The 23,228-nt window shown below is 41.8% G+C and overlaps 1 protein-coding gene across 1 annotated transcript in view; it reads left to right on the forward strand.

Moving 5' to 3' along the window:
- Positions 1–2,401: 2,401 nt before the first annotated feature.
- The window catches only part of MCF2L (MCF.2 cell line derived transforming sequence like), a 138,353-nt gene continuing 117,526 nt past the window's right edge, over positions 2,402–23,228 (forward strand). The window contains exon 1 of the mRNA XM_054381054.1: positions 2,402–2,480. Coding sequence (XP_054237029.1) covers positions 2,402–2,480 — 79 coding nt within the window. The remainder of the gene's footprint in view (positions 2,481–23,228) is intronic.

Genomic DNA, 23,228 nt, shown 5'->3' on the forward strand with positions numbered 1-23,228 from the left:
GTAAAAATAATACATATATATTAAAAATAATCTCATTTTACCTGAAAAATGTAAACATTTATTGTGTTTACAAGCTATCAGTGCTAGAATTGGACATCAGACCTTTTACTCTCAAATTTTAATTTTAGCATGAGGTGTATGGGGCAGAAATGGCACGTTTTACTCCCTAATGTCATCATGATGATGACCTGCAGAGGTGTGGGGAGTCAGGCACAAACTTCAAGAGTGTGAAAACTGCAATAGCTCATCCCTGAGCTATACTGATACTACCATTTTAGGTAAACTGAAGCCTGTCACTTTGATGCTGTGCTTGTGCCTTGCATGCTTTGAATTTGTTTGAAGGTGTAGAAAGTTATATATATAAAGTGGTGATGTTGGTATAGCTGAGTTTTAACTAGCGTGTTAGAGTTTGCCATTCATTTTACACACGTATGTACATGTGATCCTGAAAGATGTCTGTCTGATAAAATTAATCAATACAATTACATCTTATTATTCATTTATTATTTCACTGAGAATACACTATAGAAAGATGGACCTTATAATATATGGAAGTATAGGCAGTTTGCTGATTCTCCAAGGAGAATATGAATTTGCTGTTGAATTGAGCAGGACACTCAAGGAAAGCTGAAACTGAATTAGCATCTTCTTTTGCAATAGTTGCATGTGAATGAATATGTCTTCTGCACTTCTTAATGCACCAGAAAATAGTGTAATTTTACAAGTGAACTTGGAAAAAGCCACAATCTTAAATAGCAGTCTGATAAAATACTTTTTGCGTATAAAATTTCCATAGATGGTGTGTTTCTATGGTAATACTTTGTCATGCAAAAGTGCTGAACTGAAGACTTAATTTTTTCATTTCTATTAATATAAAAATGGAAAGATATAATGCATGGACCTGCTGTAGGCCTATCATACCTGGAGAGCAAATGATGGGGGACTTTTATAAATTAATATTTAAATATTCTATCAATTTTATTGACAGTGGAAGCTTATATATAGATTGATGGGTCCTCTTAAAAAAAAAAAATAGTTCATGTCCTCCCTAATAATATTGTTGAGAGTTCTGAGCAAGTCACCATAGGTATGCACATTTTCCCAGGAAGGACTGCTGCACATTTTGCCTCTTGTGTGTAGTATGTAGAAAATAAGCTTTGTCCTAAACAATGCAGCACAGTCCCTTTAAGTGTACAAGAAAACCCCATTTTCTTCTAGACATAGATCATCTTTTATTTGTTTTAATGGCTAAAATATAAGAGGAAACAGCTAAAACCAGTAGGATGATTAGAAGCCTGTGAGGATTCAGCTGACTATTAGCAACAGCCAGTAATGAGATTTGGTAGGCATCAAGATATTCTTGGAAAAGGAAAACCTCATCGTTTGAAGCTTGTAAAACAATCTGTATGAAGGCACTGAAAATCAGTTATGAGGAGCAGTTGTACAGGCAGGCATCATACAGCTTACAGTCATATGGGAGTTTCTGTCTCCCAAGTTTTCCAGTGGTGGTGTATCCTCTATAGCAAATGGGAGTTAGCTGGCTATAAAACTTGCTTTTCCTAGTTACCTTCTACAGCAGTTCTCTTGTATATACTCCATATGCCTTGAGGGGTCCACAGATTCCAACTCTAAATACGCTTTGCCTAAGGTGGTGATACAGATTTAATGGAAAACTGATTTCATGGGGTTATGGGGACTGCTGTGGTACAACATTTAAGCAGTCAAGCTCTCTAACCAGTCCCGAAGTTGGCTGTGGTTATTCTGGTGTTTAAAGGGAATTTTGGAAGTCTTCAGCCCTCAGAAACAACCATTTCAAACCGAACGGGAAGGCATGGTGCGGGCTGGTGAGAGCAGAGCAGCCTCGGCGTTTTCGGTGGAAAAGGCATTTTCCTCCACAAGTACTCACCCTGCAGCACACTGTCGAGAAGGTGAACAGGAGCCTGGCGTTCACGTAAGCGTGATGAGGATGAGGCTTTCTGCGAGCTCGCCTTTCTCACCCCGGGCTGTCGCTTCAGGGCAGCCCTTCCCAGCGCTCGCTGCAGGCTGGGAGAGACGGGCGGTGCGTCGGCTAATCAACGCTTCGCATGAATTCTGGCGTTTGAGGAATCCACTGCGGGCGAAGCCATGCGCAGAGGAGGGGAGAGAAGTTTGAAGCGGGGCTGCCGTCAATGACATTCGCGGCTCTGGCTTCAAGCAGCGCCTGCATCACCCAGGCACTGCCAGGAGAGAACGTGCGCCCCTGCCTCCCTTTGTGCCAAGCGGGGGTCTGTGTGGAGTAATTGAAATGCAGGGCTGCGAAGCACTGCTGTAGTCGTCTGGTTTGGGGTTTTCCCCCGCCCTCCTTTCGTTTTTGGAGCAGGGGGGGCAAGCTTGCTGTGGATTCTTTTTGTTTTATCAGAGAATGAGATGCTGGCTGAAAACTGAAGAAATGGCCCTAGAAGAATTGATGCAAAGATTAAATGCGGTTTCCCAGTGCGCTGGTAGGAGGAGCTGCTGGTCTTAAATAATGTGTTGTGTGGATGCTGTTAATGATTTTGTAGGATTTACAGAAAATCCTGGTAATCTGACTAGCGTTCTTTATGCATGTTCACATTAATAGGAATGAAAATGTTAAGAGCTTTCATCACCAGGTTAAACTTTTGTTTATATTAATACTAATTAATACTTGTAGAGCTTAGATATTCATGAGGCAAGCTTTGAAGGTCCTCTTGAATAGTTTTGAGTAGCTGCTAGCCCAGTCAAATACTCTAAATAGATCTTGATTCCTTTTTTTATCACTGGCTCAGCTGTAACTCAGAATTGGGGGGAATTGCAGATTTGTCTGGCTGAACCGGTCCAATATGAAACAGTGAAAAGCTCAGCTAACTGTAAGGCACTGCTAGCCCGAATTTTGGGTGGGTCTACATTGCACTTTCATGAAAATGAAGAGTTGAATGCATTAATCGTGGTAAATGTGGCTTTATGGATTGAAAACTGAAGCAGATGTGCTAAGAAGGTTTTAGCACTTTAGAAAGATTCTTGTGATCTCTTTAGAGATTTTTCTTGAAAACATAAAAGCTTATGTGTTCAAAACTAGAACTAAACAGCAGTGCACAATAAGGTGATCTGCGATTAGATCTAGGAGTGTTTTCCCGGCTATTGCTCATGCAGAGATGTAAACATGTTTCAGAATAAAAAGTTACCTGGCAAGAGAAGAGATGTGTTTTTTGCATCCTTTGAAACTGTTTCTTTTATCCTTTATTCTTAGTCTGGTGAGAGATGTTGGAAGTCTTGCCTCTTCATGTCATCTGAGGCAAACTAATGGTTTGCTGATACAGAATATTTAAGGTGTTATTCATTGCAGTATCAAAACTTGGAATTTTTCTTCCCATTTCCCTGGTCCTCTGTTTCCTAAGGGTGACTTCTTCAGCTTTTTCAATTTCCATGTGTTGCAAGGAGATAATTAGTAAGATGGCTGATGCTGTAGTCTGATGAACATTTACATTAAATAACAAATGTGGACAAATTAGCTGCATCAATTCTCCTGGATAGGGCAAGTAGGAAATTTACCTTATTAGTAACATTTTTTGGGGTGGAGAAGGGAAGCAAGACGTAATCTAATGAGTGGTTTTTGCAGTTTATTTTAGTAATTCATACATTATTTTTTCCACACTCTTAAATTGTTGCTGTGGTTTTTATGAGGCAAGGAAAGTTTTCATAACATATGGTAGAATTGATTTGGAATATGGGAGCGTTTTTCCTCCTGAATTGATGTGAGCCTCCAGCCTGGGAGCAAGCTCACTGCTTTGCCTGTGACACTGCCCCTCTCGGCTGTGCAGATGTAGGTACGCTGTGACCTTCATGTAAGACACCGGCAGCGCTGAGTGCTGTTTTCACACTTGCCAGCGGGCTCTGACTGTGTGCTGATATTTAGCTTGTTAAACTTGAATATTTTTTCCCCAAAAAAGCAGCTGTTACGTCACTGCCAATTTTGTGTTCATGTGGTTTAGCTGGTCCCTCTCCTCCCACTTCTTTGTTTCTCTCTGTAATCTAAGTGCTGGTATTCCCAAACCAAAAGCACCCCTTTAAAAGCACAAGTTGTTGTATTTAAAGGTGACTGTTCCAGTTTTGCCTATTTTTTTTCTTGTTTTTTCTTCCCCCACGGGTTCCTTTCAGGTTGCTTAGACGGCTTCTCTGTTGCTGTCTTCCATTCTTGGGCTATACTCTGTCCTTGAGTCAAATTATCTAATGTCTGGCTTCAGAGCTGTCGTTCTATTGACTCAGAAACCTTTTGTAAGCAGAGATTTCCTTAACAGCCCAGGATCCTGTGCAGGATTTTTCTAAGCCCTTTTTTCAATAGCTCTCAGCTCAGGAGTAATTGAAATGCAAAGGTTTCCCTGGGCTGCCCTAGAGTGCTAGAGTGCAGCTATCCACCTTCAGGCATCAAGGGATTTTCTCTTTTGTAAAACCTCAGGGAAAGGGCTCTCTCTCTCCCTTCTCTCTCTTTTTTTTTTTTTTTTTTTTTTTAAAGGATACTGCAGGCAGTCTGAGGTTCATCCCAGGTAGTTTTAAGCCTCTAAGTAAGAAAAGGAATTCCTATTAAATCCCTGTACACTGAAAGGAAGGGGGCATGTTCAGAAAGGAAGCCCTTGCACCTTGTCCTTCCCTAGGCTGGGGCAGGAGGAAGCCTGGAGTAACTCATCTCCTAGTCTAGCCATCTCCCCACTGCCTGAAGTTAGGTATGGTAAGGCTGGGTTTGTCTGTAATCCTTCGCTGTTTGATAAAACAGCCTTTCAGCCTCTGGCAGCTATCCTACTAGCAGGTCCCCTGTGTCGGTCTGGTACTGACACAGCCTTTCTTGGGCTACTTCTCCCTCACTGCCACACCACCCAGCACTTTCCTCGTTGGTCCTTCTGCTCCTTTAGCTCAGTTCTGATTTGCTCACACTCCCATGGTTAAGTTTTTGACCTTAGCCTTTCATGAACATGACCGTGATCCTCTCTCAGGATCCCTCAAGTGCCTTCCTCTGATACTTCTTACCAATCTGGACAGCTTTCTCTGGCAACACTGATTGTTTCTCTCATCTTGCTCATCTTCACTTCTCACTCCTAGCAGATAGTTTACCTTCCGCTTCTGGACATATTTAGCTTTTAAAATCATAAAGATCATGCTCTTTAATTTAACATTATCATCCTCTTCATATTCTTTCTCTGAGTCGTGCTCCACAGTTCAAAATAACCTTGTACCCTGCCCTCTTATAACAACTAAAAAGGGTGCCCACATGGCATCATCATTTCCCCCCCATCCCCTATGCTTGTCAGTCTTCACATCCACTTCCGTTCTATCAAATGGTCTCCTGGACCTGGATGACCAGACTATTGCTTTCCCTGTTTTCATATAACTCCTTAAAACTAGGCAGACATGATTTAAAGAAATGCTCTATTTCTTCCTAAGGTTGTTTGTTGTTTTTTTCCTATTAGAATTGGAAGGTGGGGGCGTTTCAGAAAAACTGTGAAATCGTTATTGATACTAAAAATAAAAAAAAAATCCTGTTTGTGTCTGTGTTTTGTTTTGGGGGTTTTGTGTTTGTTTGTTTTTGTTTTATGGATAGTGGCATAATTTCTGTTCATTTTGCCAGTTTTTACTCTTGCTTCCTCTTTTTCAGTTCTGTTGCTCTGTGAAATTAGAACCTCTTCCACGAACTGCTGTTTATGGGTAGAACATTCCTTTCTCATTGAACAGTAGCTCAGAAGTTGAAGGCACAGGTTATAAATAGTTCTAGTTTGGGACTTCATACATTGCCCATATTACAGTCTGCCATGGGTTTTCTTCTTAGGACTCCATTTGTTCTGACTGATAGAGAAACAGTGTTAAGGCACCAGCTCTTTCTGTCAGTCACTGTTCAGGTTTGCATCAGCACTGAGCTTGGAAGCCTTGCAGTGACAGTATTGTCTAATTGATGCGAACAGGCAATACAAATCTGACAATCCCAGCCTTAAGGCTGTGGCAGCTCCACTATTGGTTTCTTTCCACCTTGAAAAGGTACACTATTACAGCTGCCACCTGTTTCCTCTCCTCCAGCAAAATTTCAGCACTCTGCAAAAAGAAGAAATGGAAGGAAAATAAACTTGTACGTAGTTCCCTAGTACATACATATGCAGTGCTAGTGTTTTAAGTACAATTAGCATCCTGTAACCATTTCAGCTTCAGTAAGATTTCAGTATCCCCAGATTTTCTGCCATATGCACAGTTTGGGCCAGAATTTTACACTTCATTTCCCTGGCTTTGTCTGCTTGACAGGCACACTCTGAAAGTTTGAAGGCTAGCTCACCTGTCTTGGCGAATTAGGAAGAGATGTAAGAGGAACGGATTTGCAAACCACCTCCAGGTGTCAGCATCGCTGGAAAGAGCTGCCTTACTGCAAGGAGCAATGGGAGACACCCTCAGGCACACTGAAGGGACATCATAGAATTGTGGGTAGATGAAGGACCTGTTCTGTTTGTCCTCCCCATTCCTGATCTCTTGAGAGCTTGCCTGCTCTTTCTTACCCTCGTTGCACCTATCCTCTTTTGATTTTCCAGTTTGGAAACACTCCCCCCTAATCCCCCAAAAATCTTTCTACATGTGGCACAGTAATCTGTGCAGGTATTAATTTTGCAGGCAGGCAGATCTGAGCCTGAAGGGCATTAAATTACTACTTGGCTACTTTGTCAGCTTTCTGAAGTACCTGGTGTTGTTGAAATGATCCATTTGATTGCTCTGAGATCTGCAGGTTAGCTCATCGGTGACACCCATGTGGCATTTAATGGTAGTGGGAGATGCCTCTGCCTGTTAGCTTTCTGGCCCTTCATTTCAGTTTTCCTGCCCTCATGTTGAGCACAACCATGAAAGATGCCTCTGATTTCCCAAGCCAGAGACCACAGAGCAGGCAGGCTTATTCTGTCCTGAGGTTTAAAATTACAAGTATAAGGGTGGGAGCTTTAGTTGAACAGACACAATGAAGGAATTAGGAGTGGGTTGCTTATGTTTTCTATGAGTGTGTGGTGGTGTGGCTTCTGCATGCAGCTATTAGTGATTTAAGTCAAAATCTTATTGCTAACACAGCTGGATCTAGTGAAACTGGTGGTAGTAAGGTTAAGAGTTGGCAGCAGTCTTTTCCTTATTAAAATGCACCAGCATTTTGATCAACATTAAGGGGGATTCAATTTTATTTTTAACTAAACTATTGTCACTTTAAAAATGCATCCCAAAACAATTTGTCTCAGTAGAGGTTGTTTTTTTTACAGACAACGAGGGGAAAAATAAAAGCCCACTTCCCACTTGACTTTATATCCATGTGCACTTTTGGGGACTGTCAATGACCTTTCTTGTCATACCATGTACCCCTGCTTCCCACCGATTTTTAATGGCAGTTGCTGAACTACAGTAGGAAAATTGCTATCTTTGCAAACATCTTTCAACAGAAAGCAGGAGATAGGGCAAACCAGGCATTAGATAGTAAACAGGGGCACCTTTAGAGTGGCTTTTCAGAGGATTGCAGGAGGCATAGCTGTTAGTCTCTCATTCTGTCTATGGACTTTATATGTATTTAAAGCTTACAGAGCCAGGAAAGCCCTTCTTGGACTTGTGTACTTAGTGGTATGAAAAAAGAAAAAACCTGTTACTCTGATGCATTTTTATTGTCTTACTGACTCAGAATACTTTCTTGGCAAGAGTGCCTGGCACAGCTGCCTGCCACGCTTACAACCACAGAGAGCCAAGCTGCAAGATTACCTTGTGCATATCAAGTAACAGGGAACTTCTGCAGAAAAGGAACAGCACAGTAAAGGGACAGGATTGTGATGTGTAACACAAGCTACGTTGTCTTAAAAGTGGTTGCTCTAAGATGATGTGTTGAGCAAAACCAGGGAGCAGGAGGTGCTTGGGTCACTCAACTTTTCCTTTAATGAAGCAGATCAAGCGAGCTACTTGCAATTCTGTTGCTTGCATCAGCCCAACAGTTTCTTAATGTTTTAGGTATCTGAAACATTGCATTTAATCTGGAAGTTTGAGACTGCTGTTTTGCAGTATCTAGGAAAGCCACTTCAGTTTTATTTCTTTGTTTCTTTTGTCTTGCTCTGTTAAGTATGAACCAGATATGCTTTTATTTCAGACATTAATAACATGATCTTGATTGCTGCTGTATGCATTAATAAGTTGTAAGTGTCTTGAAGTAAGCCTGCAGTACTACTTACCACCTTTGACTTCACTTTAAATTCTCCAGTTGTCCCCATGGCTGCAAACTTGAGCACGAGCCACCTGGCTCACCATACGTAGAATGCAGGCATTGTGGTTGAGGCAAAGTGTCTGGTAGTCTGGTCTAACATTGCCTTTTTCAGGACTGTAGGTGCAACCAGCTCAAGTGTTCTGGAACAGTCATCTTAAGCACACAGTCGTGGGTGTAGGTAGAGACATGATCCTCATCTTGGAGGTTGACTTACTGCGCAGTCTTGGCAGCTTCAGACAATAGAACCCCTTGCTTGCCAGCATTCTTGGGTATTGGTTATATCCTCGATGTGCCTCAGCTGGTCTTTCTGTGGTTTTTGAGTTTTGATACTAATGTTTTGAATTTTGGTACTAATGTTTTGAATTTCTTGATGACTGATGGAGAGTGCCATTTGGGTTGTAGTGTACTGGGGCATGGAGAGGGCTGTTGGGCTTCCCATGTGGATCCCCTGGAGTAGTGAGGAGTCAGGCATGGTGAATCCCATGCTATGATGCAGGGTTGTTAAATTTGGTCACATAAAAAGTGGAGCTGGCTGTGAATTTCAGCATGAGAATAAGCTGAAATGGAGAAGCCTTGTGATACCCATCCCCAAAAGGTTTCTGTCTTCATGTGAAGGCTGATGGTGTTTGAGCTTGGAAGGAGCCTGTGTGATGTGGCCTTAGGAGTTCAGTGCCTTTGAGAACATAGAGGAAGGAAGCTTCCTAGCAGACTGTGGTGCTAAAATTGTGGCAAGCTGATAAAGCACAGTGCAGAATGATACTGCCTGACATAGGTGTAATGCTGCTTGGCAGCTGTCTGCCTTCTTAAAATTGATGAGCTTGGCACATAGATATTTGGTAAGCTGAAAGCCATACTCCTGTGCAGTAGGCAGACTCTTGTTTTCTACCTGTGCTGTTAGTTCAGAGGTGTGAGTGCTCTCCCCCTTCATGTGATTGAAGCATTTGTTAAGTGTTGGTCTTACAAAAAGTCTTTCTGTCTTCAGCATTTTGTGTAGCAGACATAAAATTTGCACCAAGAAGAGACTGTCCTAGTTATTTTACAGTCTCAATTCTTGCTGAGCCAGAAATGCACCTTCCTTTTGAATTTCAACTCTTGCCTATAGCATGGTGATTTTTAAAGGGAGTGTTGCTTTGCATAGGAAACAACAGGATAATTTGTATAAACAAAAAATAATGAGAATGCACATAGATGATTTTAAAAATGGCTCTTCAGGCTATAACCTTTGTTATTAAAAATACCAAATGATAGATTTCTGTAAACAGTCCTGTGTCTGGCTTCTGGGCTGGACAAAGTGCTTTACTTTGGTCAGTATTTTGTCCTGGGTTGCTGGTTATTGCTTCATGGTACCCTGTGTTACTTAGCCATTCGTTTCAAGTTGCCTCATGTCAGGCACATGTGTTTTATCAGCAGCTTTTCAAACCCTCTCTTGTACCAGCTTTTGGCCCACAGAATACAGTAAATGAACCAACGTGTTGCATGACTCATTTTTCTCCTCTTTCCGTGTTTACCTCACATGTGTTACTACAAGCATGACACCTCCCAAAGCAGCTGCCGTGGAAATGCCCTGCCAGACTTTAATGTTCTCTACAGCTCTGTATCCTGCTGCCACAGAGTATCTGTAATTGAACTGATCATTCCCTATTTCCGTTAGCTCAGCATTTTCAATTTTAGGATTTAGAATCAAGAATCAAGAATCAAGAAGGTTGGAAGAGACCTCAAGGATCATCGAGTCCAACCTGTCACCCTACACCTCATGACATAGAATAGAATAGAATAGAATAGACTAGAATAGAATAGACTAGAATAGAATAGACTAGACTAGACTAGACTAGACTAGACTAGACTAGAATAGAATAGAATAGAATAGAATAGAATAGAATAGAATAGAATAGAATAGAATAGAATAGAATAGAATAGAATAGAATCAAGGCTGGAAGAGACCTCAAAGATCATTGAGTCCAACCTGTCACCCTAAACCTCATGACTATCTAAACCATGGCACCAAGTGCCACGTCCAATCCCCTCTTGAATACCTCCAGGGATGGTGACTCCACCACCTCCCTGGGCAGTACATTTCAATGGCCAACCACTCTCTCTGTGAAGAACTTTCTCCTCACCTCCAGCCTAAACCTCCCCTGGTGCAGCTTGAGACTGTGTCCTCTTGTTCTGGTGCTGGCTGCCTGGGAGAAGAGACCAAACCCCTCCTGGCTACAACCTCCCTTCAGGTAGTTGTAGACAGCAATGAGGTCACCCCTGAGCCTCCTCTTCTCCAGGCTGAACAGTCCCAGCTCCCTCAGCCTCTCCTCATAGGGCTTGTGCTCAAGGCCTCTCCCCAGCCTCGTTGCCCTTCTCTGGACATGCTCCAGCAATTCAACATCTTTCCTAAACTGAGGGGCCCATAACTGGACACAGTACTCAAGGTGTGGCCTAACCAGTGCTGTGTACAGGGGTACAATGACCTCCCTGCTCCTGCTGGCCACACTATTTCTGATGCAGGCCAGGATGCCATTGGCTCTCTTGGCCACCTGGGCACACTGCTGGCTCATGTTCAGGCACCTGTCAACCAGTACCCCCAGGTCCCTTTCCACCTGGCTGCTCTCCAGCCACTCTGACCCCAGCCTGTAGCTCTGCATGGGGTTGTTGTGGCCAAAGTGGAGCACCTGGCACTTGGACTTGTTGAATGCCATCCTGTTGGACTCTGCCCATCTGTCCAGCCTGTCAAGGTCCCTCTGCAGAGCCCTTCTACCTTCTAACAGATCAACACCTGCTCCCAGCTCGGTGTCATCTGCAAATTAACTGATGGTGGACTCAATCCCCTCATCCAGATCATCAATAAAGATATTGAACAGGATGGGGCCCAGCACTGATCCCTGGGGGACACCACTAGTGACAGGCTGCCAGCTGGCAGTGGCACCATTCACCACCACTCTCTGGGCTCGGCCCTCCAGCCAGTTCCTAACCCAGCGCAGAGTGCTGCTGTCCAAGCCACAGGCTGCCAGCTTGGCCAGGAGTTTGCTGTGGGGGACAGTGTCAAAGGCCTTGCTGAAGTCCAGGGAGACTACATCCACAGCCTTTCCCATGTCCACCAGGCTGGTCACCTGATCATAGAAGGAGATCAGGTTGGTGAGGCAGGACCTGCCCTTCCTAAATCCATGTTGGCTGGGCCTGATTCCTTGGCCATCCTTCAGGTGCAGTGAAGAGTGAAACTCGTTTGGTGAATTCATGTGGTGAGATGAAAAATAAAAGAGTGGGTTTGTCTGACTCCCTGCCTGCCTCTGAGAAGTGCCTGAACTCTCAGGCAATTGCCTGGTGCATGGCAAGAAAACACTTAGGTGTCTTATCCCCTCTCAGTGCCACGTGCTCTCTTCAAACATCAGGTAATTTTGCTGGGCTTTGTTTTTCAGCTTTCAGCTGAGTCTGCAACTTGGTTGTTATTACCCAATGGATTTAACAAAGGCAACTGGACAGTTTCTTTACTTAACATTTCTCTTTTTTTTGACACAGATGTTCAGCATAATTGTAATGGCAAAGTACATTTATATAAAACGGTCCACACTTGTAAAAATACTTCAGAACAAAATAAAAGCTCTCTCACAAACATTCAGTGAAACACAATAGAGAAAAAAGCATGTTTGTGTTTGAAGGAGGGATTTCCCCAGCTTACTTTAAGGGCTATTGATGGTGGAAAAAGAGAAGGAGAAAGATGTGGTAAGGAAGTAAAACAGGTGTGTTTAGTTGTACAGCTTGGATGAGAATAGAAAGCTGGCAGAAATGAGGTGGCACAAAAAGATTTTCTGGACATTTTTCTTACATATAGTCATTTAGTAGGATGTGAAGCTGGAGCCCCATAATACAGTGTCTGAAACAATAGCTTTATGTTTAAGACTTATGATGGACTATGACCTACATACACACAATCACAAGAGTGATGAAAATTCATCATTACTTAATTCACGCTTGAATAGGTAGATGCCAGGCTCTAATTACAAGGCAACTCCAGTCTGCTGAGGACCTGGATGTTTGCTGTGATTCTGGCACAGCTGGTTTTGTCAGGCACAGCCATAGTCAAAAATTCCTTTCTGGTCTCTGTGCTAAGGCTGTTGAGGCTGCAAGTGACACATGAGATGAGCTTCAGACTTCTGATACTAGAGGTTTGAAAGTAAAGAAAGGCAAAGGGCATCTGAGTACGCTGAAGAGAGCAAGAGGAAGCCACTGAAGGTGTTGATGGTGTTTGAACTGTATCAGCAGCTTACAGAAAAAAATGGTTATTTCTACATCAAGCAAATCACTTCTGAAATAATTTATGAAGTAAAGGTAAGAAAAAAAGATTAATATATAGCATTCTCAACTTTCTAAAAGTATACTTTTAATTTTCTTCTTCTGAGTCTCTTCAGTGTTTCTGACTCCTAACTCGTGCTTTACTTGTCGTTCAAGGACAAAGCAATCTCCTTCTGACTTCAGTGCCATCGGTGTTTCACAGTCAGTTCCTTTGAAAAGGATATACTTGAATTGCTTTGAGAGCACACAGCCTGGAGCGAGAGGGGGATATTAATAGAAACAGCATCTCTCTGTTATATAAAGACAGATGAATTGTGTATGGCAGGTGGAGGTGTTTTTCAAAGCAATTGTTTACATTTTTGAACATCTACCAGGGAGTTGAAAAGGTCTGATAAAAGCTGAATGCCACAGAAGGCTGCCATACATTTTGTGTCAGGTGAATGAAGGTATGCATTAAATATGCTGTTGTTAATTTTGCACAGTGTGCTTAACAGTTATCTGAGTTAAAGTAATACTAGCAATTCCCACCCAGCCTTCAGAAAATCAAGAACAAACTTTCTGCATCCTACTACCTGCCTTTTAACACATGGAAACAGAACAATTACTCTGGGCTGTATTTTACATTATTTTTAAACACCCTCTCACATGCACACACACCCACCCCAATGCTTCTTTTAGGGTAATGGTTTGGGACTGAATTCAGTAAAGACTCTGCCTGACATTTATATGATGCTGCAGGGCACCCTTACCAGAGCTGGAAAGAACAGGCAGAATTTTAATTTTTATCCGCTAAGGAGGGTGAGGGTTTAGAGATATCCAAGAGTGGTTTGAAAGGAAATACAGGTATTTGAGACGGTCCCAGTATGCAACTGCCAAGGCAGGAAGGGATCTGGGTGTTACCATTTGGCACTTACATTGTGAAGAAGCCCCTCCTGTTCCCCCACATTCCCTCAGGAGCTCCTCTCCCATCCTTTCCCATCAAGTAGCTCCTGATCTTTTGCACGTGGGCATTGCCTGCTCTGCAGCATCGCTGGTGGTTTTCTGGTGTGCATTCTGCCTGAGAGGGAAAGCAGGAGCAGGCAGAGGCACTAGAGAGAGAAACCTTTCCACTCATTCAGTATCACCACCACCCTGGATGTACCAGTTTGACAACCAGTCTACAAGTTTCCATGACATGTGAGATGTTAACACCTACCTAGAGTGAGCTAGTCCTATGACACTAAATAGGAGCAAATGCAGTATAATAGTATTCAGGTTTAAAGATACATATGGAAGAAAAGGAACTGAGACAATTTGTACTCTTTCCTAACTCTTCTCACTGCTTCCTGCTCCTGGCAGGAGATCAACTGTGAGGTAGTCTTATGGGGGCTATTTTAGTTCATTAGCCTCTATGGGGCCTCACAAGCCTTGCTGTGTGTGCGCTGCTGTCCTGGGCAGGGAAGCCTGGGCCACACTGAGAGCTGTGCCAGAGAGTTGCAGAGTCTTCCTGCTGCAAATCCTGACATACTGCCTGCCCAGGTCTGCGTGGGCCTGTCTGGCTGTCAGGAGCCTTTCATCACATTGAGCTCAGACTGCTCCACAGGCAACTGCACCGGCTGCAATCTACTGGAGTCATGAAGTACTCAGGAAGAAATTATTGAAAGTATCAGATTTAATTACATAGCATCATTAATACTGGAGATCACAGGCTTTGAAAATTACCATTGCAATCACAGAATACTTAAGGGGGGAAAAAAAAAGCTTAGTTTGAACTATTTATACCTTTAGAAAGGAACTTTTTGAGGGTCAAAGCCTGATTTTTGAAGTGTATTGCTAATAACATTAGGCAATGAATTAGTAAGTTATTCAGCTATGAATAAATGAAATTGTGTTTGTTTTAAAGGCTCCTCTGCTCTATTTTTGTTACTGGGTATAGCGCTGTACAGCCTGCCAAGCCCTTTGCAGATGAGCTATACTGCACTCGACAGCTCCCTGCCTCAAGTAACTTATCTGTATTCAACACACTAAAAAGAGGAAACATCAGACAAGCATGGTGGAATTGATGAGGGAGGAACACTCCCAGCAAGAAATAAGGTCAGATGCATTGCTGCACAGTACCTTCGGTGGGCTTTAAGCAGTTCTAGCTGTGCCTGTTCTTATTTGGGAGAATAAGGAGGTTGTGCCCCACAGTATCTCTTGGCAGGTCTGATCCTGTGATTGTGGAGGTTAGAGTCTTGTTCTAGTTCCTGCCCAGCTCAGACACCTGCATTTCCTTTTCTACGGATGGGATGGGAGGGAGCAGGGCAAGAGGGGGCCTGACATGTGCACTTCTCTTCTGAAAAAGGCAGGGTATGGCTAGGGTGGGAGCCTGGGAAAACATCAATCATCCTCATGTTGTCTCATCTGGAGGCATGGCATCTGTCTGATAATTGCTGCAGGTAAACCTGGATATCTGGGGCTGTTTCCTGGTCTCGTGCTTCACCTCAGTTGCTTCTGTCAGTAGGAAGCTGAAGTTGTGTTCTGAACAATAAGATACGAAGTAGCATTTTTTTCTCCAGTGTTCATAGAATCATGGAATGATTTCGTTTGAAAGAGACCTTAAAGATTGTCTAGTTCCACCCCCCCTCGCCATGGGCAGGGACACCTCTGCTTGGTTAGATTGCCCAAAGCCTCATCCAGCCTGGCTTTGAACACTTTCTCTGGGTAACCTGTTCCAGTGCCTTACCACCCTCAATAATGAATTTGTTCCTACTATCTAATTTCAATCTACTGTCTTTCAGTTTGAAGCCATTACCTCTTGTCTTATCACAACAGGTCCTTTTTTCTTATAAGCCCCCTTTAAGTATTGAAAGACTGCAACAAGGTCTCCCCCAGAGCCTTTTCTTCTCCATACTGCACAACCCCAAAACTCTCAGCTTATCCTCATAGGAAAAGTGCTCCAACCCTCTGGTCATCTTTATTACCATTTACCCAAACTCTTTTGCAAAATTGTTCACACCTCTTAAACAAATATACATGGTGCTTCAGGAAATATTTTTCAACAGACTTTAGAGATGGAAAGTGTATAGTTAGAAATCATAGGGATTTCTAATAAATATAAACCAGTATGAGTATTTCTTCAAGTACCACATTTTTAAGTCACAAGTAGGATGCAGGTGCAATCAACGACTGACTTAGTCTCTGTGTTTCCCTTTGCATCTTGGTCTTGTACTGTCTAAAGAAACGTGTGATAGAATAGTGATCTCAGAAGGCATAAGGCTGAAAGCAGAGTGTACAGATTGTATCTGAAAGTGTTACTTTAGTTTGACGTTTTGTTGTTACTGTAGTGAATCACTAAGTTCCTCTTTCTTTCTGGTTCTGTCAATATTATCAATCATAATTTCTAGTTTTAGTGTAGCTGAAAAATTAAATGGAAGAGAAGAATTATTGTTTAAAATAAACTAGGGACACAGTAACAACTTTCAAGTATCTGTAAGTGATCAACTGCAATGCTTAAGAACCAGAAGTAATTTTTATTTATATTTTTCTTTTTCTGAGACACCTTTTTTGATTTTTTTTTTCCAAGCTACCTATTGAGAGTAAAAATATTTTAAAGTTTACCATTTACCCTTTTCTGACCAAGGAAATCCCAATTACATGGCAGCTAAGTGCTGTTTTGCTAGCCTTGCTAAGAAGCCTGCTTGTTAAATGTTCCTTTTTCTCATTTAGTACTCTATGCTCATAACAAACTTATCTTGCAGGCTAAATTATTTATCTTAATTATTTATCATAAATGTTAACTGAGAACATTTTCATAATTCACTGGTTATTAACTTATAATTTATTTATAAGAAGAAACATGTAAGAAACGTATTTTAATACTTCCTACTTTGTGTATACTATCAGTTCTTGTGTTGCAGTTGGATAAGAATATATTCAAGCCCTCAAGTTTCTTCTTTCAGTTGGAAAAGTGCCTTAATAGATTTGAAGGCATAAGATATACTCTGAAAAGTGAACAGGTTACATCTAGGTTTGTCCAACTGTCAAGTGTTTGATTCTCCAAGGCGAGACATGTTTTGCTTTGTAGGCCACTAATCGTCATCTATAAGATTCTGCAAGAGTAGGTAACTCACCAAGGCATTGTGTTTTACCACACTTCACTAAAATTTGTGCCCCTAAACAGTCAATAGTTGTAATATCAAAATAAGCTGTAGTTAGATTGTTTCTTGTCATGATGTCTTGTTGGCACATGTGCACTGCTCTCTTTCCCCTCTATCCCTGCCTGCATGGTAGGGAACATTTCTGCATTCGCACAATATGAGCAGCATGATCCCAAGCCTTGCTTGCCTCTTTTCTGTAATGCACTACAGCAAAAGAGCTGCTCCAAGTATCAGTCAGCACTGAACATCAAGTGCCAGGACATTCAGGCAAAGACAGAGGCAGTTTCCCTTGCATGGTAGAGCTGCTCTCTCCTCGTATGAGTCCCATGCTGTTAACTCTCATTTGGCCTTGTGGTTCCCTATTAGTGCTGTCTTAAGCAGGTCTCTTCTTTGATCTCTTGACTGAGATTCATCTGATGCACCCAGCCTCACACTACACCTTCTCTCTCAGTGCCTGTATTTCCTCAGCCCTTGCTCTTCCTTGGCCTCAGCTGACCCTCCTCAGCCTCCCCTGTACTGAGTCTCTTCCCTGCCATGGGCCTTCTTATGGTTTCTCCTTCCAATAAAGATGACTTTTTGTCCAATATCTTCTGTCACAACTTACTTTACCCTCGTGCTGCAGTCTCACTGACAGGCCTTCCTTGAGCTGGCACATTCACCTTGTGCCAGCAGCTGTGTCTATTCTCCTGGAGATCCTTCTGCCTTCTGTGACTGGAGGTCTTTCTATCCATGAGAGGCAGGGGCTTGCATCTTGGAAAGGAGTGAGCTGCTGACCAGACTGAGTGTTTCTGGGGAGCTGCAGCAAGCACCAAGTCTGGAGATGTTTCTACCCTTTCCTCTTGCTGTCATTGCACCAAATCTTAGGAATTTAACACATTAAAGTAGAAAACTACCTTCTCAGTATGGTGGAGCTTGTATAGGGCTCAGAGGGGTTCCTGATAAAACCAGGCCATATCAGTTTTTAAAAAAACAGGGTAGAAGGATGTGGAGATATATATATATATATATATATATGTAGTGTGGATAAGAGCAGAACGTAGAGGAAGTAGATCTTAAATCTTCAGTGTCATAAAAGATTACATCACCCGGTGCCTAACAATAAAGACTACTTTTCGAAGTCCTTTGTCTGAGGGGCCCCCTTCAGAAAAGAAAGGAGATCTTGTTCAGCCAATCCTTTAATGACTATGTCTGCCTGTGTGCATTTGGGGGAAGGGGAGGGTCAGATAGCCAGATGAATTTTAACAGAAGGTCTTTGTGTAAAATATATGAGCATTAAGAAATGTCTTTTAAATCAGTTTTCAAGAAAAATGTGAAGTTGCAGTGTAAAAACCCCATGTAGCGTTATTTTATTCTGTGTCTTGGTTGCTTTGTAGTAAGCATTCAGAGGATGGTACTTCAAACCTATTTCCATTTTGAAGCCAATTTCTGATTAAATTTTATTTGAAAGAAGTTGTTCAGCTGCATGTGTAAGACAGTAAATTAATTTAGGCTAAATTATGAGAAATTCTGTTTGCTGTATTGGTCTTTATCATATGGAGAAGTTATTTGGAGTTGTATAAAAATTCAGTAGTTTCATATTATGATTTCTTAGTTGCTTTCTTGAGCACCAAAATAAGAAGACAATGCTTTATATAAACAAACTGAGTAGAGTTGGTTGGAGACTTGAGAATTTAGGATCTGATCATCATTTTATAGCACTGTCTACTCATTGCAAACGAATTTATAGCTTTCCCTGGCCTGTGATAAACCTAATCATCTGCCAGCATTTGAAAGTACTAGCACACTTGTGATTTATTCAATTCCATTCTGCTAAAACATGGAGCAGGGCTTTAATTGCCTTTTGTGAAGAATTCTGCCAACAGGGAAATGGAGCCTCATTTCTTCATTTGCAGCAAGAAACTGCTTACTCCAGTAGCTCTGAAGTCTGTGCAGACTTTAGATCTATCTAGAGCTATTTGCTTTAGCTCTTTTTAATATCTAAAAAAAAAAAAAACACAGATTTGGAAACTACTTTCCTTTCCTTTGACAAAGGAGTTTGGCTGTCATGCTTTTGCTTTCTGTACTTTCTAACAACTGTTAAATATATAATGCTACACCATTTATCTGCCTGCATGTGTGTGCAACTTGTTAATAATTTAATATTTTACTTTACCACTTGGCCTCTTCACATAACTCTGAAATGAGGAAGATAAAATTCTACTAAATTATTAATTCACTAGGAAATTGAAAAACAAATATATATTAAGCACTGAAAATGGTTCTTTTTTTTTTTTCTCTGGGAATCAAAGTGGTGAATGCAACTGGATAACAGTGAGGGAGCTAAATGGGCAAGATAATCATAGAATAATTTAGATTGGAAAGGACTTCTGTAGTGTCATCTGCTCAACCATCTGCTCAAATCCAGTCTTCTTATTACAGACCTGCTCAGTCGAGTCTTGAATGCCTCCAAGAGCAGAGATGTCCCAGGATGGAGACATTCCAGGAATCTTCTGTGTCCTTGAGCACATGGACAGAGCACATAGGACCTGGTGCCTGGCTGACTGGTAGAATTTGGTGGCAATAAGCAGTGCTTGAAAGTTTTCCCATTGGCTGCAGCAAAGCATACAAGTGCCCCAGTGCTGTGGTGTCAGAGTGAAAGATTTTTATTGCTCACTCTGCATAGATCAAAACAGTGACTTTATGAAGGTTTAGGTCATATTACCTAAACTAATCCAGGTTTGTTAATTTTCATAGTAGCCAGTTGTTTAATGTATCTCTTTACTGGGTTTTGATTTGTTTTGCCATGCAGATCTGTACGTTACTAATACAGATGCCTGGTGCTGGTGGCCTCTACATAGCACAAATCCGAGCAAAGATTTCTCCTATGACCAAGTTTCTGTTTTGCATTTGATTGTACAATGAAAAGGCCAGTTCCCCAGATGAACCTGTTCTTGGGTTTGGAGTTCCACTACTGATTGTTGAACATCCTGCTCTGCTAACTGTTGGTTGTCACCTAGGTGAAACACCAGGGGTTGTTTGGAGACCAAACCATTTTTTCTGGGGGTGTGTTGAGTTGAAAATTACCCCCGAGCTAATTTGGAGAAAATACCTCCAAAATAAAATTGCCAGACCAGCTCAGTTGGAAAGCAAATGAAGCTATATTTACAAGCAAAACTACAATCTAGAAATATGAAAAGCAATGAACATGTACAAAATATACAATATTTACATGTATTTACAATTTATAAACAACACAAGAACCCCCCTGGACAAAACTAGGGGATTACCAATAGCTTCCCCCTCTTCCCCTCCCAGACAAGGGAAAAAGAAAGAGGAGAAAAGCAGAGAGTCGCTTGTTAGTACTTAGCCACAAGAAGAACACAGCCAAGGTCAGCAACAGCCAAGCAAAAGCACCAGCTAGTATCAGCTAGAGCAAAGAAGCCTAAAAGAGCAAAAGTTAGTTTATACAACTAACTTTATGTTAGTTATCAGACCAATGGGATTATTTAGACCTTATCATTATTTTCCCTTTTACATCCAATGGTAATTTATTTATGTTCTACCACTTTTACTCAAGTTCTGTGGAAAATTTTCCTAGGCACATCCTAAAACCACCACGGCAGAGAGGGTTGGATGTGTTCAGGGACTAACACATACACACTTTAAATGCACAGGGACAGTATATGTGGCATGATGGATGGAGTGGTGAAAGCAGGGTCAGAATTGTCACCTAGAAGAGATACCAGCCTTCTGGAAGAGATGACCGTCTTCAGAGATCCCAACTGCTTCAGCCCTGAGACCAAGACTCAAGTTTCAGTCTTTTAGTATGAGCTCCTCTTCCTGGATTAGTTGCACGTTCAGTGTCATTGTTGTCTTTCTGAAATAAATGGGGATTGATCGAGTCAGTTGAGGATGAAGAGTGAAGAAACGAGGAAATGTTTTAAATGGTCACACCTCAGAAAACACCTCCTTGACAGGCAGCAGAACATGCCTGTATAACATTTCTTCTGCAACAAGAAAGGATGAACAAAATCTGCTTTCACAGTGCTGTCTCTAACTGACAAGTGAGAAGCTTCATTTAGATTGTCTGAGAAAAAAAAAAAAAATCTGTGAACCTAAATGTAATAAATGAGACCAAAATATGAAAGAGAGGAAGAGGCCATTGGCTGGAACTGACCTTTGATTGTACAGCTCTACAGAGACAGAGATCCACATTTTGTACCCTTTGCAGGCTTTATTCATGTGAGAGAATATGCAGGAAATTATTTTTGATCAGGTACCAGCTGTGATTTTCTTGCAGTGTCTTGATATTTTCTTTCTTTAGCTTCTGTACTAACAAAGTTATTTCCTTCAGTGTTTTCATGCTGTATGACTATGTCAAAAGGAGTCATGATTTTGCTACTGCCTACTTCTACTTCATATATTTAATTCACAGAATCTTCAGTGTCTTTCAGCACATTTTGATGTAATAATTTATTTGAGGACTGTAACTCTAATAATACATTTACCCATTGTGCCTTCTTTGGGGTTATGAGTATGTATCTGTAAATAGTAAACAATAGTATGATTTGATTAAATCGTGTGAAGATCTCTGCTGAGGAAATCCAAAGATACAAACACAGCCTGCAGTACTCATTTTAGGAAATAATTATTAAAAATGGCCAGTCTGGAGATCAATAGGTATTTATCATTTTAGCAGCTTTCCACACACCACATTACATGCCATGGTTACTGACTTCTTCAACCAGGACCCACATCACATGTCCCTGCCCTGCTTGTCCTGCCTCAAACATACCCATATGTGATTCTCACTGCACCTGCATAGATGCAAATGCCCACATCAAAGAAACAAGAGGAAGAAGTTACTGGGAGCAGAAATCCTCTCTTTGGCAGCTCAGGTCAAACAAAGTGCCTGCATGATTGTGGCAGTATTCAGTGTTGGTGCTTGCTGATAAAATGCTATAGATGGAATAATTTGTTCAGTCTTTCTAAGAAATACAGGCATAGTACCTGTGTCTTATACAGCATTTGGTTTACATTTCTGGAAGGAAATCGTCTGTCAATTCTTAGTTGTGAAAGAGTTCAACATAAGCCAACAATGCACACTTGCAGCCCAGAGGGCAAATTGCATCCTGGGCTGCATCAAAAGAAGCATGGCCAGCAGGTCGAGAGATGTGATTTTGCCACTCTCCTCTTGTGAGACCTCACCTGGAGTACTGTGTCCAGTTCTGTGGCCACGAGCACAAGAGAGACATGGACCTGCTCGAGCAGGTCCAGAGGAGGACTGGAGCACCTGTCTTATGAAGACAGGCTGGAAGAATTTGGACTGTTGATACTGGAGAAAAGAAGGCTCTGGGGAGACCTTATCACTACATTTCAATATCTTAAAGGGACCTGCAGTTTGGCTGAGGAAGGATTGTTTAGAAGGGCATGTAGTGATAGGATGAGGGGCAATGGTTTGAAGGTGGAGTAGGGTAGATTTTGGTCAGACATAGGGAAGAAATTCTTTACAATGAGAGTAGTAAAATACTTGAACAGGCTGCCCTGGGATGTGGTTGACATCAGACTCGATGTGGCCCTGGGCAGCATGATCTAGTTGGAGGTGTCTGTGCTTACTGCAGGGGGCTTGGATAAGATAACCTTTGAGGGTCCCTTCCAACCCAATGCAATCTGTGAACCTCTCGCTTGTCCTGTCCTTTGCAGTTCCAGATGGCATAAAGACCCTTGGTTGTCCTCTCACTGTGTTTAGATTTATTTGCTTGAGTGTCTTTAATTATGACTGTATAACCAAAATATATCTGTTGTAACTGACTAGCTGATAAGCAGAATGAGGCAAGCTAACTCTGAACAGACTACAACTTTGACTGTCTAGTAAACTGGCAAATGTCCCACCAGTAACTCCCTTCATCCCAGTTCAATTAAGGGTGCTTATCTGTACATGGGAAAAATCCTGTTTTGCTGGAGGCCTACATGAGCAATCATGAAGATCAGCAGTTCATGAATTCTTCATGTTCATTAGCATTATGAAAATCTCATTCCTTATTCAGACACTTATGTGATTTATCACTCTTGTGCTCCTGTGACTTTCAGAAAGTTGCAATAGAAAACCCACTGTGCTGCATCCTAATAGTGCGAGAAAAAATGTATTAGATTCTTATTGCCTAGGGATTTCTACAGCATTTCTGAAAGGTCCCTACAAGGTATTATTTACAGCTGCATACCAGCTTTGTGAAGTATTAATAGCACCATTTCTCTTGTGCCGAGTGGATTACTGCCACATAAATTTGTAATTGGTGTAACAGTGCATGCAGAAGAATTTCCAAGCAGCTACTCAACTGAAAACTCCTTTGCTTTATTAATACACCCTTCATAGAGGTTTCTGAAATGTGGAAAAGAACTGAAGTCTGACAGAGAAGAGTTGAGAGCTGAGTGTGGGATTCCCTGGGTCCAAAGCACATGGCAACAGAGAACATTTTTCAGAGGAAGGAAATTACAGTAGCAGAGACCAAGGGCTCAAAGGGTCCTTCTAGCTTGCAGTAGCAAGGCAAGATGTCATCTGTTTATGTGGGTGCACAGCAGTCGTCTCTCACTGTACACATTAGATTACT

The sequence above is a fragment of the Indicator indicator genome, chromosome 1 (genome assembly GCF_027791375.1).
Source record: "Indicator indicator isolate 239-I01 chromosome 1, UM_Iind_1.1, whole genome shotgun sequence".
Lineage (NCBI taxonomy): Eukaryota > Metazoa > Chordata > Aves > Piciformes > Indicatoridae > Indicator > Indicator indicator.